General features: G+C 28.1%; 1 protein-coding gene across 2 annotated transcripts in view; it reads right to left on the reverse strand.

The window, feature by feature from the left end:
* LOC135922882 (DNA ligase 4-like) overlaps positions 1-20,484 on the reverse strand; it is a 60,275-nt gene that overhangs the window by 17,900 nt on the left and 21,891 nt on the right. The window contains exon 8 of one of the 2 annotated variants that reach the window (XM_065457387.1): positions 15,376-15,580. The exons of the other annotated variant lie outside the window; for it this stretch is intronic. Coding sequence (XP_065313459.1) covers positions 15,376-15,580 — 205 coding nt within the window. The remainder of the gene's footprint in view (positions 1-15,375; positions 15,581-20,484) is intronic. 2 annotated transcript variants of the gene reach the window in all.

The following is a 20,484-nucleotide window of genomic DNA, read 5'->3' on the forward strand; positions in this document are numbered from 1 at the left end:
ATTGGAATTTATACTTCGGACAATTAACATACTGGAGAATATTTTAAAGAAATTTCACAAAAACTCATTGTTAATTGTACATATAAGTATTAACAGTCAGTTATAGGTTTTATCATTGACAAAGCTGCCAATATGACAAAGATAAAGGAAAATTTGTGAAAAACAATTGAAAGTAATATTATAACCTATTGGAGTGGTAATGAGTAGAAATAGCCTAAGATTGCTTGGACATGTGGAAAGTAAGACAAAAAATGACTGGGTAAAGAGATGTGTTATATTTTAATATCTTTATTTGAATATTATATTATTATAACTTTCCTGCATTTAATATTATATTATGGAGGTCAATGTAATTGCATAATATTAGAAGTTAAATTACATAATTATAAAATACTGTATATAGAAAAAAATTTAAAATAAAGTTACCGATTGTTTTGACTATAAAAAATGGCGAAGAGGTAAAAAAAAAGTCGCGCGGTTTTCGGTCAAGTTAAATATTATACAGAATTTTAAAAAAATTTCTGTTTATAAAAAAAAATATATCTTTGAAATTATGGATAAAATCGTATTACAGGATTATAAAAAAGACGATTGTTCCATTGAAGATTATATTGATTATATAAAATACATACTGAATGTTAAAAATATTCTATAAACTGACGCCACTTTGAAAAAATTATTTATAGCTTATGGAGGAATAAATAATATAACTGATATAAAAAAATTACTCTTTCCAAGAAAAATTGATGATGTAGTATGGGCAGATATATACAAAATTGCTAAACAACTTTATAAAGATGAAAGAACTATTCTGGCATTAATTTCATTAGATTAAGTCGCGGACCTACAGAAACCGTTTTGAATTATTTAAAAACTATAAAGGAGCTAGACCGAAGATGCGAATTTGAAGATAATGTAGAACTAAGAATTCGCAATCAATTAATCGCCGGACTAAAGATGTCACAACTAGATGAAGAACGACGTTTAAGATACCCAGATACTAAAGACGACCGTTAAGATTTAGCAAAGTTGTAGAAATGGATTTGAAATAAATAATACTACTAAAATGGTTTATAAAATCAAAGGGACGAATAAACATAATGATAATAATAAACGATAAATAAAAATGATAAAAATAATCGACAGTATAATATTAATGATATCGGCACTATCAAAATGATAACAAAACATACGTAAAAAGAAAACCAATACAAAAGTATAATAACTACCACATAATAATAATAATACGAGAAAACCGTGCTATTTTTGTATTCGTTTTCATGTTATTAGAAATTGTCCAGCATACGAAAAAACATGCAACAAATGTAAGAAATCAAACCACTTTGCCGTGTGTTGTAAAATTAGAGGAAAAATTTAAGGTACAAATTACAATAATAATGACGACGATTCAGATTTCTCAATAAGAAAAATATACAAATATGGACAGCACCCAACAATTACAGTATTAATAAACAATCACGAAATTAAAATGGAATATGATACAGGTTGGGGAATAACCATCATTAATAAAACAATATGGAATAAAATTGGGAGGCCAAAACTTAGAATGGCTAGAGCTCCAACTACATATGGAAACAATACAATAAAAATTATGGGCGAAGCTTATGTAAAAGTGCAATTAGATGATAAAATAAAATGGCTTCCGTTATTAGTTACAAAAACAAATGATGCAGCACTATTTGGATTTCCATGGACTATAGAATTTGATCTATCCTTACCAACAAATGTAAAAATCAATATGATCAACAATAAATATAATAATAATGACAACGTGAATATAGATAAATTATATAAAGAATTCGCTATGGTGTTTGATAATAAATTAGGATTAATAAAAAATGTCGAACCAGTAAAACTTCAATTGGAAGAAAATACAAAACTAATTGCACTGCCAGCTAGAAGAATACAGTTGCCTTTAAAAGTAGAAATTGAAAATGAACTGAAACGTTTGGAAGAAAATAACATAATAAATAAAATAGATCCATCAACAACAAGAGTAACCCGCAGTACTCCAATGGTAGTGGTACGTAAAACTTCAGGTGAACTACGATTATGTGGTGATTTCAAAGTATTGAATAAATTTTTACTAAAAGACTATCATATTCTACCAACTTTTGAAGAATTTATCGCAAAGATCGCTAATGGATACAACATTAGATCTCAAAGATGTATATCTACAAATGAGCATTGACGAAGAATCGCAAGAAGGTAACACCAAATATAATACTATCGCTATTTACGATTACCTTTTGGTAAAGCTACAGCATCAATAATATCTCATCGATATATGGACGATTTACTGGCTGATTGTAAAGTTACAGCAATTTATTTAGATGATGTTATAATCAGGAAAAAATGATACTGACTGAACATATAGAGAATATAAAACAAGTCCTCAAAAAATTACAAAATGCGGGATTAAAAGTCAAAACAAGCAAAATAAATTTTATGAAAGAAAAAATATGATACATAATAGATCAAAATGGAATACACCCAGATAAAAATAAAATATTAACAATATAAAATATCCAACCAAAAGATAGACATGACATAAAATCATAGATATATTAAATAAAACTAGTAAGAATGTTAAATGGAATTGGACTAAAAAAGATGATGCATTATTTGAAAAATCAAAAGGAATAGTAACAGAACAAAATAATATACAGTTTTATAAACCGGACCTCGAGTAATAGAAACAGATGCATCTAAACAAGGATTTGGAGCTGTACTCGTGCAAAAATATGATAATGGTAACGAATTCCCAATAGCTTACACCTCGAGAACTTTACAAGATGCTGAAAAGAATTATTCAACAATCGACAAAGAGGCTAAAGCCATAATAAACGGTGTAGAAAAATTTCATAACTATTTGTATGGACGAAAATTTAAAATACCAACGGACCACAAACCTTTAATAAAGATAATGGTAATAACAGAGATTTAAGCTCATTAACAAACCAAATATTATTAAGTTGGGCTTATGAATTATCTGCATATGATTATGATATAATGTACAAGAATGGCGCTAATAATATAATTGCAGATGCTTTATCGCGAAACCCAATAGAGAAAAATGATGATAAAATATCAAGCGAAAATAAAACAGTGAAATATATAAGAAATCTTACTTATGAATGAAACAGCGAAAGATCCAATTTTAAGAAAAGTAAAAATATTAATAAATGGTACAAATATACAAAATCAAGCACCAGAATTACAAGCTTTTAGAACAAGAATAGATGAAATAGAATGAAGGTATTTTATTTTGGAATGGTAGATTAATCATTCCGTACTCACTACAAAAAAAAGTTTTACACATATTGCATACGGGATATCCGGGTATTACATCAATGAAATCCATCACGAGACATTATATATGGTGGGAACAATTAGATAAAGATGTCGAAAAACTAATTAACAGCTGTAGTGAATGTCAAAAACATCGCAGAGATATGCCAGGAGCTGCCGTATACCAGGGGAATCAGCCATCACAATCCTGGAAAAGGGAAGAAGAAAAAGAAGAAAAAAAACGTACAAAACCGTATTAAAACATCCCGACCAACTACGAATAAGGGAAGAACCAGTTGAAACCAAATCAATAAAAATAAATGACATTATAAAGTTAGGAGATGATAAAACAGTAGAAATTAATAGATGAACTTGAACTTGATAGACGATCTTAACTTGGTGGGAAAGAAGATATGTATTTTAATATCTTATATATTTTAAAGGTTACGTTATTTGTATATTATATGATTATAACTTTCCTACATTTAATTATATTATGAAGGTCAATATAATGACATATAGAAGTTTAATTACATAATTATAAAATACTATACATAAAGTAAACAATTTAAAATAAAGTTACCGATTGTTTTGACTATAAAAAGATAAACCTTGATGATAGTAGGAGGTAGTGATCTACATCGGGCCTAATTTTTCAAGCCCGGCCCGAATTTTTTTTAAAAAAGTTTTACCGGCCCGGCCTGAAATTGTTTTAAGAAAATTTACCGCCCCAGCCCAGCCCGGCCCGAACTTATTTAAATATAGAAATTAATTTTTATAATTACTCAAAATAAAAGACATATGTTATATGGCGTCTAGTTCTATAAAAAAATCAAATATTTTTATTTTACATAAAAAATTCAATATAAAATTATATAAATTTAGATATATTTAAAAAAAATTCCTAAGACCGACCCGGCCCGAATTTTATTTTAAAATATTAGGCCCGACCCGGCCCGAAAGGCCTACTTCTGCAGATCTCCAGTAGGAGAATCAAGACCTCGAGGAAGGCCTAAGATGACGTAGATAAAGGTGATATCGTTGGATGTGAGGAAAATGAATCTTACATAATTGATGCTTAGGACTGTCAAAAATGGAGAAAAAACAGAAGGGAAACTGGCTAACCTGAAAATAGCCATTAAACGTAGAAGATTATAACCTATGCTTATATCAAAAGACATGGAAAATGAGAGAATCCGTGAGCAAGTAATTAGTGTTATTAAATATTACAAAAATAATCATGCGCGAATTTCAAACTGAAACAAGAGGGAGGTGCGTTTTCTTATTACTCAGCGGGATATTTGTGGAAATTAGTATTATTTAAAACCAATAAAAAAAATCAATATAGCAATTAAAAAAAAGGACCAAAGATAAGATTGAAATGTTAAAATGAATTGCAAAATGTCTACACATTTAAAAAAACAAATAAAATATTTTCTGATTCTGTTTACTAGGAAAATTGAAGAAAATTTTGAATACCCCATATGTCGATAAAAATATACTTATAGATATTTTTTAGACATCAAAGGAGAGGTCAATTTTATGATAGAGCCCCAACGTTAGTGGAAAAATATCTGGTTTCCAAAAACGTCTTCGTTATGGAAAGAGCAACCTAATGTACACAGTGCAGGTCATACATTAAATTTTATGGAACAAGACGATTGCAAAAATTGGCGATTTTATGCACTAATGAAAGATTTACTGTATTTTGTTCGTGATTCTCCCAAAAGCATGGAGATATTTCGTTCCACCCAAGGTAAAAATTGATGGTTCAACATTTTTTAAGGCCATTATGCCCTACACGATGGTGTATGCAAATAATGTGGCCAACATTAAATAAAAAAGAATTATTAAATAAACATGAACCTTTCAGTAAAATGAAAAATGATTATAACATCTAAAACAATGAAAAAAGACCTTGAGTCAACACGCTTCAAACCCAAAATGATCAGACAAGTGAAGATTTACTTGAAGAATGACACTGTACCTAGAATCATACCCCCTAGGAGAGTGCCATATACCAGGATTAACGCAATGACTCGCGAGTTGGATGTTTGGCCAAAGGATAACATCATAGAACCTGTATCCCAAGTCAGATGGGCAAGTCCATAAAAACCTGTTTTCAAGAGGGATAGCATCATGAGGATGTGCGCTGACTTTAAAGACACCATAAACCCTGCTCCAAAGGATTTTAGATACCGATACCGCGCACAAGCGATCTAATTAAGAAGTTAGCTAAGGGCAGGAAATTCACTAAAATAGATTTTAAGCAAACTTTTCTACAGATTCCTAAACATGAAGACTCCAAGGATTTACTCCCGATCTCTACCCACAAGGGCTGCTCTCGATTTACCAAGCTACCGTTCGGTTTAAAAAGAAGACTATATCGTGAGCATGAATGGCGTATTGCGTGGCGACAAAACAAATGGAGCAAAGGCGCGATGTAGACAGACAAAGAGGCAACATTGAAGAACTAACGAGACAGGATCTAGGGATCGCTGGACCTATTAGAATCAAACATATACCTAAGCATCTAGAAAACTTTATCATGAACGTCAATGGCGTTTCCCACTCCACATGTTCAAGGAAAACCTAGGCAGGTTTTTATGGAGGGTGGAATATTGATATGTTACGATTTTTAAAAAATAATAAATAATAAAATTAATAATAATAAATAAAAAATAATAATACAAAAAAGATAATAATATTTTAAAAAATCTTAATTTAACCGTAAAGTAACCTATTACTTTACTGACTGATTTTTACTTCTTTCATCACATTATATTCATTCGTAAATATGGTAGATCAAATAACTAGGAATATTCATGTTTTGATTTTATCAATTTTTTTAAATTTTTATATAAAATATTCAGCAGTTAAAATAAGAATTACATTTTTCTTCTGTATCAACAATTCATCGTCCTTTATATGATAATAATCTAATGTGAAATAAAAGAATAATCATTACAGTGTTAATCATCTTAACAGTCGCTCGCAATGTTAATAATATTATAACACACTATTACGTTAAATGCTCACCGTGATGTTGTACGCATTATATCTGGTGTCATTGACCCCCAGATTGTTTACCTCCAGATTCTGAAGATTATACTCTTTCACTTCGGTGTTTGTGACATCTTCATCATCGATTTCTTCGATGTTCATAGTATAGTTGGTCGATTGAAAGTCACGATTTTTATGAGGGTTATGTCTATGATAACAGCTACGTGGGTAATTGTTTCGATTGTCGACTCTATAGTAATCATCGCGTTGATCATGACTTTGACTATGGTCACAACGACAGTAGTGGCAGTTGTCATAGTAATTGTACCCGCGATTGTCGTATCGATCGTTGTGGTGATTGTCGTCGCGTCTGATTGTCGAAACGGTTGTCGTGATGAATATCATAGCGTTCATGTCGCGGCAGTTGTCGTAGCGCCCGTTGAATCGTTTGTGGCGGCACTTGTCGTCGCATATATCGTAGCGTACATTGAAATGTTTGTCGCGGCAGTTGTCTTATCGGAGCTGAGGTTGCTTGGTGAAATCACCAAATTTTACAAGAGATTTACTATGTACATAAGAATCCTGAATTACGGTTCGTGGTTATTTTTAGCTCTGCCCATATAATTAACACCTCTTGTATTCCAGATGATTCATAATGTATGGCTTCTGCTTTCACTACGCCTCTGATATCATTTGACTCCCTGATATCTTTCTCTAGACCTAGATTATATATGACTTCTATGGTCATGGAGCTCCTAACTGCTCTCCTGATCTCTTTGGAAATCGTAGCCACTCTAACCTTCTCGATGATTCTTTGAATGCCACCAAATTTGCATTCTTTATTGAGTCTGGCTAAGCGTGTACCCATTCCGTGAAAATCTCCTCCTTGCCTTGGGTGACAGCATAAAATACGAAGAGTTTGGCATTCTCGGTCTTCGAAGGATGTTGAAGCTTGAATTTGCCAAGAAGAGCTATTGGGGAGGTCTGCCTCAGTATAAATTGCTCCAATGTTGTTGAATTCTTGTCAGGTAAACTTCGAAGAAAAGCGGCGCTTCCCCTTTGAAAATCTTGCTTGTGTCGAAAAAACTTGGCATTTTCCCTATATGCGCTGTCATCGCTACTACATTTAGGGAAATCTAATCTGACAAATTTGGTCATATATGTGGAATTATTCGATGCATCCTTCGTAAAGGAATTTTATTTGTATATGAGCGTTATATTTGCTTTTACTTATAAAGAAAATGATATCGTAAAAGATTTTTGTCTTAGCCATAATGAAATATTGAAGTGGATATGGTAGATCAAATAACTAGGAATATTCATGTTTTGATTTTATCAATTTATTTAAATCTAAAATTTTTTATATATAATATTTTCAATTATTATAATTGCTAGTCATATTGACTTTTACCATCAAGAATTCGTAGTTCTATATTATCTTCAAATTCACATCTACGGGCTAGTTCCTTTATATTTTTAAAAAAACTCGTTACTGATTCTGTTGGTCCACGACTTAATCCAATAAAATCAATTCTTGATGCCAAGAGAGTTCTTTCGTCTTTAAAAAGTTGTTTTGCAATTTTTAATAAATCTGCCTATACCACATCAATTTTTCTTAGAAATAGTAATTTTATATCTGTTATTATATTTATTCTTCCATATGCTATGAATATTTTTTCAAAGTTGCGACTGATTGAGGAATATTCTTTATATTCAAAATATATTTAATATAATCCAAATAATCATCTTAAGAAGTTACCTCTTTACGAAATTCGTTTGTAATTTTTGAAATATTACCCATAATTTCTAAAATTATATTTATTTTTTTTAAAATTTCTATACAATTCTATTATAATTTATTTGACTGAAGACCACTTCTTCTTTTTATTTCGTCGCCAATTTTATATCAGGAATATATGGTCAAAAATATGGTATATATATATAATTATTCAATTTAACTGATCTTTTATATAATATTAAATATAATTGTCAAATATGTTATTTAAATAACGTTGAATATTATAACTTTTCAAAATATATAAAATATAAAAGTTACATCATATGAGGTATTTGAAAATCAAAATAGAGATGAAAACTATATTTATCTGCCTAAATATGGTGTTTAAGATATAAAATTATAAGAATAAAATATAATTTTATTTTAACAATAAAATGTTTATAAAATTAATCGAAAGTACATTTACGATAATCAATGCATTACCATACATTGTATGTTTCTTCACTTCATCACCGAACGCATCTAAATCTTTTTCCTCACAAAAATTTGTCAGACGTCTAACTTAAGACATTATTCAAAATTCAACTAAAAAGCTTATAATGAAATATGTAATATATAAATTTAAGTATTATTTCTGTGATTATGAGTGAGAGAATTCTAGGAATGAAAAGGAAGCCTCGAATAGTCGATGATGATATGATAGCTTTATTATCAAAACCTCAATATAAAAAACTGGGATATTTGAGAAGCAAATCATATCATATTTGTTTTTTATCTAAATATAAATTTGGGAAAAAATTCTGTATTACAAATATTGAAATCAGCTTTATTGGTGTCTAAACATAATATTTCTTTTTTGAACAAAGTATGGAAGATAAAAGTATATGGATAAAAGGAAATTTCGAACAAAAAAATTTCTAAAATTATTCAAAATGATAAACTCAAGATATTAAGCGATTCTATTCCTATTAGCATCCGAGAAAATAAGATACTCAAGCTTCTGCAGTTGTTATTCCCACTAATACAATCAAATAATTAGTATCTTGGATCAATAGCATATTGGAAGTCATCGACCCTGATCCTATTGATATAAGTATATTATGTGCACTATAGGTCATCTGAGTATGTTATTATCTATATATATAATCACCGTAATCAAGAAATGAACGTTTTCGTATATCCTTAATGTTAATTTTTATTTTTCTTATCAACTTTCCTATCTTCTTAATGTTAAATAAATCGATGGAGACTATATCTCTCTAATGTTAAATTTTAAGAAAATTTTTTGTACATAACGGGATTCGAACCCATGACTTAACGTTTTAAAGGCAAACGTTCTTCCCACTCAGCCACCTTCTATATTAAATTTTGTAATATAATCTTTCTTATATATGTTATTGTTATGCAATTTTATTTTTTTGGCTTATTAATCTTTATTTTTATTGGCTTATTAAGCTCTTATTTTATTGGTTTATAGTTATTTATATTATTTAATTTTAAAATCAACCATTTTTTATTTTAATTAAAAAAATCGTAACGAAATGATTACAACAGGACATAATAGTACATCTGCCAAAGGCCCCAAAATATAGGAGACAGTAATTAAAAAGATGTTTAATTTTTATAGATATTATTACAGAATAAATCACCACCAGGTTGGCACAAGATTTAAATCATGTTTGAGCTTACCTCTGGTTATCATAAAATAATTTTTAAGTCCCAACTGACCCATACTCAATCTGCATTTCATGTTGATATTAATAACGAAATGATTACAACAGGACATAATAGTATATCTGCCAAAGGCCCCAGCATATAAGAGACAGTAATTAAACAGATATTTAATTTTCTTTATTAACTAAGCAAACTATTTATTTATTTGAGACAACAGGACATAATAGTACATCTGCCAAAGGCCCCAAAATATAGGAGACATTAATTAAAAAGATGTTTAATTTTTATAGATATTATTACATAATAAATCACCACCAGGTTGGCACAAGATTTAAATCATGTTTGAGCTTACCTCTGGTTATCAGAATAATTTTAAAGTCTCAACTGACCCATACTCAATCTGCATTTCACATGTTGATATTAATAACGAAATGATTACAACAGGACATAATAGTATATCTGCCAAAGACCCAGCATATAAGAGAGAGTAATTAAACAGTTGTTTAATTATTTTCTTTATTAACTAAGCAAACTTTATTTATTTATTTATTGAGATTCTTTAGATACAGAATATTTAAAAATGTAAGTAGATATTGATAAATTGGTATTGTATGTCATTTCCAGAGTTCAAATATTGTTTGAGATAAAATTTTTATACTAGCATATTTTGGGGTGGTAATATGAGATTAATGTATATTTTTCAATTGGCTAAATATAATTTAAATTTATTTGTTAAATCTAATTTATAAGTACTTAGGATTAGTGAAGAAGGTTATATTTCTGGCATGGGAAGATATTGATAAATAGGTATTTTAAACTATTTGCAAAGTTCCCATATTGTGGTTGAGATAAAAAAAAATTTACTACCATATTTTGCGATGGTGAACGTATATTTTTATAAAATCTTTATGTAAGGAGTTAATGTTTTACAGCGACATGCTTTTGATCAGATTATACAGGCTATTGCCGATACCTCAATTACTACCAGATTTTTCTATATAGATCCTCCTGGTGGATCACGTAAGACGACATATCTTTATAATACTCTACTACACTATCTTAGAGGACAACAAAAAAATGTCTTACCCATTGCTACCACAGGAATATCCTCCATACTTCTAACCTGTGTAGATTGTCCTGCGTTCAATTGCAACGACTTTAATCTTCCATCTCCTGACCCTATTACTCAATCTAATTTTGACCCAATAATAGAAGCAGATATCGCAATGATAATGTTAGCCAATCTAAATGTTTTACACGACATGCGTTTGATCAGGTTATCAAGGCTATTAACGATACCTCAATTACTACCAGCTATTTTTATATAGATAATGGAAAAAAGAAATACTTTCAATCTCCTTATTTAATGGAATTTACCTCCAAATTTTAGAAAATTCACTGAATGTTCTCAAAAAAAATTTTCCTGTAATAGTTCATGATTTTTTTATTCCCGTCATTCTTGATGGGTTATCAACTAGTTAAGAATAATCGCTAAATCTCCTAGTTCTGTTTAAAATGCCATTTATGTAAAGCAACCAAAAATTTTATAACTTGGTACATATTACCATCCTGGAATTATTCTATTCCTCCTCCTCATGATTTGGTGATGTCAAAATGCTCTTTACATCTATTAATTTAGCTTCTGAAACAGTTCAAGTCATAAAAATCTTGGTTTGGAGATGGATTGCAGCAAGTAAGGGAGAATAAAAAGAAGTTTTTAGTTTACTAGAAGCTAGTGTCTGTTTAATAGTAGCGGTTACTGCTATGACAGGGTGGCACTTAGAGCTTACCATAAAGAATGACTTCTATACAGAACTTGCCACTAGTCTAGTAGAGCTTGTTCTTTGATCGTCATATGAAAGGTGATAATAACAATATGGATGGAAAGGGCTCGCTTAATTGATATATCTTTTTTTTACTACATACTATAAAAGCTAATTCAACGTTTTGTGTGAAATTAGCAGCTCTACTTGAACCTAAAAATCCAAAGCTTTTTGACATGGTGGTGTTGAAAGAAGCAGATGAAGAAATATTAGAGGAAGCTCAAGCTTGGTTAAAAGGTATATGGGATACAATTAGAAGAAAGTTTAAGTTAACACTTTTCCAAACATCATTCTTGTGCCACATATAGGGCCCGTTGTTACAAAATGGATTATTATAATTCTTTGAAATTTATAGATTTATGAGTAAAAGAAAAGGCTAATTTGTTCGACGAAGTATGTGAGCTAAGGGAATTACCCAGGCTTTCAAGCAATGATAAAAATTTTCTGAATACTGTATCTTAAGTCCTGATATAATTTTTAGAATATATATTAAAATAAAATTTTCAAATATTGAAATAGATTATAGAACCTATGCAACTGCACTCACTATTTTAGAAAGTGATGATAAAATATATTTGGGATATTTGAACCAACAATAACCATAATTATTTTAAAATTTAAAAAAAATTAGTGGCCTAAAATATTGTCAACCATTCAGTATTAAATGAAATTACTAAAAGGTTTTAAACCTATAACTAACAAATCAATTATAAATATTTTAATTTTTTTAAAGATTTAAACATATATATGAAGATCATTATGCCCTTTCTGCAATTATATATCCAGTATTCAAGCTTCAATTGCCATAGATAAAATCTCCACAAAACGAACATATAAAAAAGAAACTTATAGCGTTATTGAAAAAGTTTGAAAAACCTAGAAATAATAATAATGCAAGAAATGTTAATCTCGATATATCCTTATCTTTTGACGAAGAAGTAAACGAGGAAGATAACTTGTACCAATTTTTTAAAGCAAAGGACAAAAATATAAATGCTTTTAAAAAATTCACGCGCTATTAGAGTTGTTTATAAAATATAATACCACAATCACCTGCTCGTGGAGAGCGCGTAATGCCGTATTATTAACGGCCAAGCGTTCCTGTCTATCAAACAAAAATTTTGAAAATCAATTGTTATTAAAAATTAATAAGAAATTTTTTTTATAAATAATAATATATTTTTATACATTACAATATTGTTTATAATTATATTATCAAAATAAACTGTTAATACATGGCTAATATATTGTATTAAAAAATATAAGACATTTATTTATATTAAATTAAATGTTTTTTTAAAAAATTTATTCATAAAAGAACGTCAACGTTTTTAGAAATGCTGATAGCACTCCTAGACAACATGTTTTACAATGCTTATATGATAAATGCTGTTAATAAGTTATTTTTCGCTAAATTTCCAGGAGATTTTTAACTATTATAAATGAAATCGAAATTATAGTTATGGAACGCAAACTTTCTGTCGCTAATACTTTTAACTAATACAATAACCAATTACTGGTTTCACACTTATAGTGATAATATTTGGGTTAAAATTATTTTTGCAAATGTTTGTTTCCCCATGTAACATCAACCCCGCCGCATTTTACAATTTCTTATTCGTTAAGAGATTTAAAAATATTGATTCAGTATTTTTTTAAAACTCATATAATTTACAATGGTTTTTTTTATATCGTTAAAAAATAGGTTCTTTATTTTTAAATATATATTATATATCAATATTAGTCATAAGTATAAAAAGCTTTGGAAAGAGATTGTTCTATAGTTATCTATTTCTATAACATCTAGCTTATAATTCAATTTTGTTTATATTTGTATTAGGCATTTTTAATGATATATCAGAAATAAATAATTTTTTGATCATTTATTATATTAGTTATAGAAATCTCTTAAGATTTTTTTTAATATTTTGTATTGAAACTAGTGGCCTTTCCTTCCATGTAATTCCTTCTTCTATTACCTTTCTTAACAAATTACTGGAAAGATGTGTTGCCCCAAGGTGGTATTTTAAACATTCCTATTGATGTTGATTCATTAACATCAGCAATCCACGTAGAATGCATATAGGCTAATGAAACAGGGTGGAAAGGTTTATAAAGATATAAAAGAAAAAGCTTTCGGGAAAAATAATATGTTTAATTGTAATTTAAAAGCTGTTTAACTAAAATACTAAAGTAAGAAATAATATAGTAAAATCATAAAAAAGTAAAAAATTTATGAATGATATGATATCATAACATATGCCCAATTCTAGTACTGAAAACATTTCTAAAAAATCGAACACGTTCGCGTTCAACGTTCACCCTCAAAAAAGGAACATGTTCACGTTCGCTTATGAATAAATTTAAAAAAATAAATGTCTTATATCTTTTAACACAATATATTAACCATGTTAAAAATTAATAATGTTATTTCGATAATATATAATTATAAATACAATATAATATAGTGAATAAAAACATTTTTTTTATTTATAAAAAAAATTTATTAATAATTTTAAATAACAAGTGTTTTAATTTTTGTCTGATATACGGAACACTTGGCAGTTGATAATACGGCATAGCTACATTAAAAACGCGCTCTCCAGGGGCAGATGAGGGGATTGAAATATTATACTTTATAAACAACTTTTTTAGCGAAGGGAATTTTTTAGAAACATTTATCGTTTTGTCTTTTATTTCAAAAAATTAAGACACGTTATCCTCTTCCAATCCATCCTCTACTTCCTCGTTAAAAAAGGAGGATAACTCGAAATTAACATTTTTTGCATTATCATTTCTAAATTTTTCAACGCACTTTTCAATAACGCTATAAGTTTCTTTTTCTATAGGTTCGTTCTGTGGAAGTTTTATCCATGGACATTATAATTGAAGAAAGGAATGATCTTCAAATATATATATATATATATATATTTAAATCTTTAAAAATTAAAATATATGTAATTGATTTAATAGTGATAAGTTTGATAACCTTCGCAATCCCATTTAATACTGCGTCTATCAATGGTTGACCATATTTTAGGCTACTAATTTTTTTTTAAATTTTAAAATAATATCGTTATTGTTGGGGTCAAATACCATAAATACATTTTATCATCACTTTCTAAAATAGTGAGTGCAGTTGCAATAAGTTCCATGATCTATTGCAATATTTAAAAAATTTATATTTATTTTTATTCTAAAAAATTATATCAGGGCGCCAACGGAGGCAAAATAAACTTTAAATGAGCATTATAACTTATGCTCAGGAAATGAATTAATATTCCACGTATATATATTTAAAATAACATTTTAGAGTATTTGACCATATTTGATTAGTCAAATTCGGGGATCTTAACTCTAGAGATTAGGATTAAAAATCTCTCACGTTTATACAAAAAAAATCTATATAGAAATAAGAGGATATTTCAGCATGGTCTTTTATGCACTTCCTATTAAAGGCAATGTGAGCAAAATTATCGTTTTTATCCATTATTATTTGTTTTATTGGTCAGCATCACGTTAATGCCTAGCTTTTCTATGAATTTTTAATAATCATATTGCACAACAAATTATTTAAATTTCTTTGTTAAGTTAATTTTTTAAATTTTTAAAAATACTTTTGTTATGTTACCCATTATTTACCATATGCTCTTAAGATGTTGTGAGAATGTGAGCGCAATATTTTAGTTTTATATGCAAAAAAATATTAGGCTATATGCAATTAAAATTGGGTGAAAGAGGGGAGGGGGGTGTGAAATTCTCCACGTTACCTTATGGAAGACCAACTAAAATTATATATGACATAAGATGTTTATGAATAATTACTCGTTGAAAGCTCTATGACATTCCACAATAAGAAAAGATCCAGGCAGAGCCCTAAACTTTTTAGCAAGCAACTGCTTGCGCTCAGCTAGTGGAATAGAGGTCAAGACTTTTCCATTAAGATATAGTAGGTCAAATGCGGCATAGCAGGGTTGGTAATCAGAATTCTCTTGGAGGTACTTGATATCAAAATCGGGACCTTTGTGACCTTTCAATTTTTAAAAATTTAAAATTTGATATCTGTGATGTACAATTGCCTAGTTATATCCTTAAATCAAGAGAATCGATTGACATGACGGTGATATTTTATTAAGACCAAGGTTGATATTGTTATTTTAGTTTCGGTCCCTTAATATATTTAACTCGTTAATAATTTACAGAAATTTTTTAAAAATTATATTAGTGTCTATGATAATTCATATTAGAAGATAGATTTATATTATCAGAGATATACAAATGTAATCGATTATTAATTTTGGCCATCGCAAATGATTCATTAAGTACAAATCTACTTTTTAATTTTTTTACTGATTATATTTATATTTTATTATATATCTTTTACTTCCTCATATACCAAATGAAAATATAAATAATAGCATAGTTAAATTTGACAAAATTGAATCTTTAAATTATAAAATAAAGCAATTAATTTACACCTAAATCAAAACACGACGAAATACCTATCTTAAAAAACATGTAAATTTCTAGAACGCGGGGTTCAAACCATGGCAGCCTGTAGTTTTGAACTGCATGCAAATGCGAATCACACCATGTCCTATTTTTTTTCGAAATTCAAATTTATTTTCTGCTAATATTTTGTATATAAATATTCATTTTTTTTGAATAAGCATCAGCGCTATAAGGCCGAGAAACAATAGTAAAGGGCAAAAAAATTATATGAGAATAGCCAAAAAAGTGACCTCGTTGCATCTTGATATTTATATATTTAAAAAAATAAGGAATTAATTAGTTGAATTTTATTTTTATAAATTAAAATCAGGCTCGCCCAGTGGCGTAGACAAGAAGGGGTTTTGGGGAACCCCCCCCCCCATAAATCCTGGCTACGCCATTGGGCTCGCACCAGAATATTTTTATATTAAAAATATATATAGTTAAAAATCGGACAGTATAAAGACTGGTTGAAGACTGGCCTGAAGAACCGTGATCCTAGATTTTTTTATTTCAGCCCGGATCAAATATCGGACCGTGACCATCATTCCCTAGATTAATAGCATTGTCCTTTTGAAATATTAAACAAGCCTTAATAAACCTAAATTTAAAGTTGAGATTTGTAAATTTCCGCTTCCGCGATATACTCCATAATTTTCTGCGTGGATATAATTTGGCCTTTTTTATTTAAGCCCTTGCCCGAGAAAAAATCCGTTAGCATTGGAAATAAAATCATAATTTAAAAATAAAAGTTTTTTAGAAAAAATTAGTTCCCTACTACCACCTTCTGTTTTGTATATTCTTATTAGAAAAGACTTAGTCATAATTTTTTTTTTAATATTTTATTATTGGATTTAATCAAATTTTCAAATTCGAAATCAATATTTCAAGATCATAAATTTTACATATCAAATTATTTAATAACACATGGCATTCATTATCCATATCATACCTTTTTTACTATTAAATTTATAACCACTTTATATATTTTAGCATTAATTAAAAAACTTTTAATACAAAATTTTATAATATAAAACTAAAAAAAATTAAATACTATATTAAGGTTATAAGAATAAATATAATCTAAGCTAAATACAACAAGTAATAGGTACTATGAAAAGGATATTGAGGTTCAAAACCACATCTGATTTAAATGGTCTGTCTCTCTGGTATCTATTATTAGTTAACGAGGTGCAAACATAATTTTTCAAAAATTTATTATTAAAAAATGGTAAGAATAGATTTTGTATAAAATCAAGATGTACTTTATACCATCAAAGTATATGAAATTTAAATAATAATTACAACATAAATATTCAAATGTATAAATACGCTACCTATATATATTTGATTTACAATATTTTAAAACATCCATTACAAACAATAAAATATGGATTAATATTATATTAAAAATATTTAGTGTATAAGAAAAATATAGCCTTGATTTTTCTAAAAATACTTTAATTACTAATCTATAAATTGAAAAAATTTTAAGATATTTCAAAAGCCCTCCATGTACTAATGACGTTGAATATACTTATCAATAACTTAAGAGATGAGATATTCGTAAAATAAAAATCCATCAGCTTTGATTTAGAAAATGAATTGCTTTGATTATCTTATTAAGGAACTAAAATCCCCAATATAAATAAAATGAAATAAATAGTTAAATTTAATAAAACCTTTGAAATAAAAATTTTTAAAATTGGACAATTAGATTATGTTAACTAAACAATGGTTCAAAAAAGATTCTTCTGTAGGCATTGATGACTTTCGAGCAATATATCTACAAGATATAATTAAGCCAACCATATATCTATACCAAAATATACTCACACAATTTATAATTATAGATCAGTATTCCTGCGAAAAATTTCTAAACTAATTTGGTCCCGTATTAAATCACACATATCTGACCTACTAAAACCTAACCAGCTTATTCCTGGAGGATGTGAGGCTGCATCCCACTCCGCACGTGTCACTTAAAAAGCATGATCAATGCATCCACAAAATAAATCTACAAAATGCCTTTAATTCAATTAAAAGAGAACATTTTATACCCTCTTTCTGTGAAACATTCTCAGATTATTCAACATACATTTAAGCATGTTACAACTAAAAAAACTTTTTTTAAATTTAATAATTCAGTCATTCTCTCCAAACAGGGTATCCGTATCCAGCAAGGAGATCTCTTAGGTTCTGCATTATTCTATCAGGGTATTCAATTAATCATAAAAGAATCTCTTCAAATTGCGACCTTAAGTTAAATGTTTAGTACCTCATTGTTGGCACACTAGCGGGCCCATTATAATGAAATCATAAAAATAGCTACAATTATAAAAAGTTTAGCCTCCATAACGGGACTGTAACTTAATTCTAATAGGTGTGAATTTTTTATAAAAAAATTTCAGGCCCGGCCCGGATTTTTTTTAAATATATTTTATTTATTTTTGATTTTTACAGCTAATAATGGCGATTTCAAATATTTGGTTTTAAAATATACGGCCAGGGTGAATTTAAAAAAATTAAAATACGGCCCGTGCCGGGCTTAGGGCCGGGCCTGCAGGTCTCTGATACATGGAATTAAATCTTTTGGGATTAAATCTCTTAAGATTTTTTGTTTTTTGGGAGAAGATCGCTCAAGGATATTTTTTTACTTATTAATTTTTTTACATGTTTATTATTTTATTTATTTTTTGATAAAATAATTTGATGTAAATATATATTTAATATTTTTTTTGATTTTTATTTTTATAATATTTAATGGGTTATTTTTAATGTTATTTTCTTCTATATATATTTTTTAAGGTTGCGTCCAAAATGTTTTAAAAAATCCTTAAAATTTTAAAATTTTCGCAAATTAATAACAAAACACTTTGGACATATTTAAGTTTTAAACAAATTAAAATAAAAATTAAAATATTCAAATTGCTTGATATAATTCAATTATTAAAAGATATGTAAATATTTAATCGTGTTTATTATTTTATATTACCTTTCAGTTATTAAACTTTGTATGGACCTATTATTTGATAATGGTTATATTTAAATATTATTTATATACATAATAAATACATATATGTTAAATATAATTTTATCAATGAATCTCTAAATTTTAAATTATTTTTGCCAAAGTTCCTGTTCACTCTTGTGCTTTCCATAAAATTATTTTCTAGGCGATATTCTTCTGGCTAAAATATTGAGTTAGCCTTTTTTTAAATCGGCTCATAACGATATTTTTTAGTGACATAATGCAATTTTATGTAAAGCATAAGAATTCACAGAAACCTCTAGTGGAAAAATGACTTTAAAATTATTCTGTAGAAAATAGGAAAATTTGGGAAGAAATATGAAAAACATAACTTGAATTATGATCAAGTGAAAAGGGAATTTTTAGCTGTGAAGGTTAAATTTAATAAATTACTTTCACCCAACAAAATCTGGTAAAAATAAAAAATTATAATTTAATTTAAAAGGTGATGGAAAATAAGGATCTACTATATGTTGTACAATATATATTGTCGTATTGGGATATGGAATCATGTGAGATTCGGAATCCCAACGTGGGGTTTCGAGATCTTGAATCCCCATGCTTTATTCAAAATCTTTATTTTAAAATATTTTTAAAAAATATTCCTAATCCTCATGTATATTTTTTTTAAACTTTTAAATTATATCTTTTTCTTCCTTTTTTTGCCGTCTGGTTGGCACCAGAAAATTTCCTTTTTTAAAGATATTTTTTCTGTTTTTGTAAATTTATATAAAATAAAATCATGAATATTTTCACCTGAATATATATTTTTAAAAGTCCGAATTATAAAATTATTTATTGCAACTCATTTTGCAATTGCATCACGATTTTTCCCAAAGTTTGTGGCATACCGGGAAGCTCCTAAATATTTTTAGCAGTTTAAATAAAAAATTAATATACTTTATTTACATGAATTAATTTGAGAAGTACATGTGGTTACTATAAAAATAACTTAAATTATCTATGATTGATATATCTATGTTGGGAACTTAAAAATCATTTATTTTTATAGTTTTATATAGACTAGAGGCAATAAATGGTGTTGAAATTCTTCCAGCACACGTTCCTACCCATATTTTATTTTGTTCAATTTTTATTTCCCTTCTAAATTTTTAGGACAGATATTAGTTCTAACTGTCCTATGAATATGTAATAACATGTGATCACCTAATATAAAGTTATTTTGTCCAATTATTTGAGAATAAATTAAGTTTTGACGCTCACGATTATTTAAATTTAAAATAAAAGAATGGGCCCTTATTAAAATAATAGAAATACTTCCCAATATAATTGGTAGCACAACTATTTTTTCATGTAATTTTATAGCCAACATTTTTTGAACATGGACTATTAGTAATATTATGGATAATTTTAGCGCGAATTTTTGTTTGAAACCTTCGCTATTTTAGTAG

This window comes from Gordionus sp. m RMFG-2023, chromosome 1 (assembly GCF_954871325.1).
Source record: "Gordionus sp. m RMFG-2023 chromosome 1, tfGorSpeb1-WG-v2, whole genome shotgun sequence".
NCBI lineage: Eukaryota > Metazoa > Nematomorpha > Gordioida > Chordodea > Parachordodidae > Gordionus > Gordionus sp. m RMFG-2023.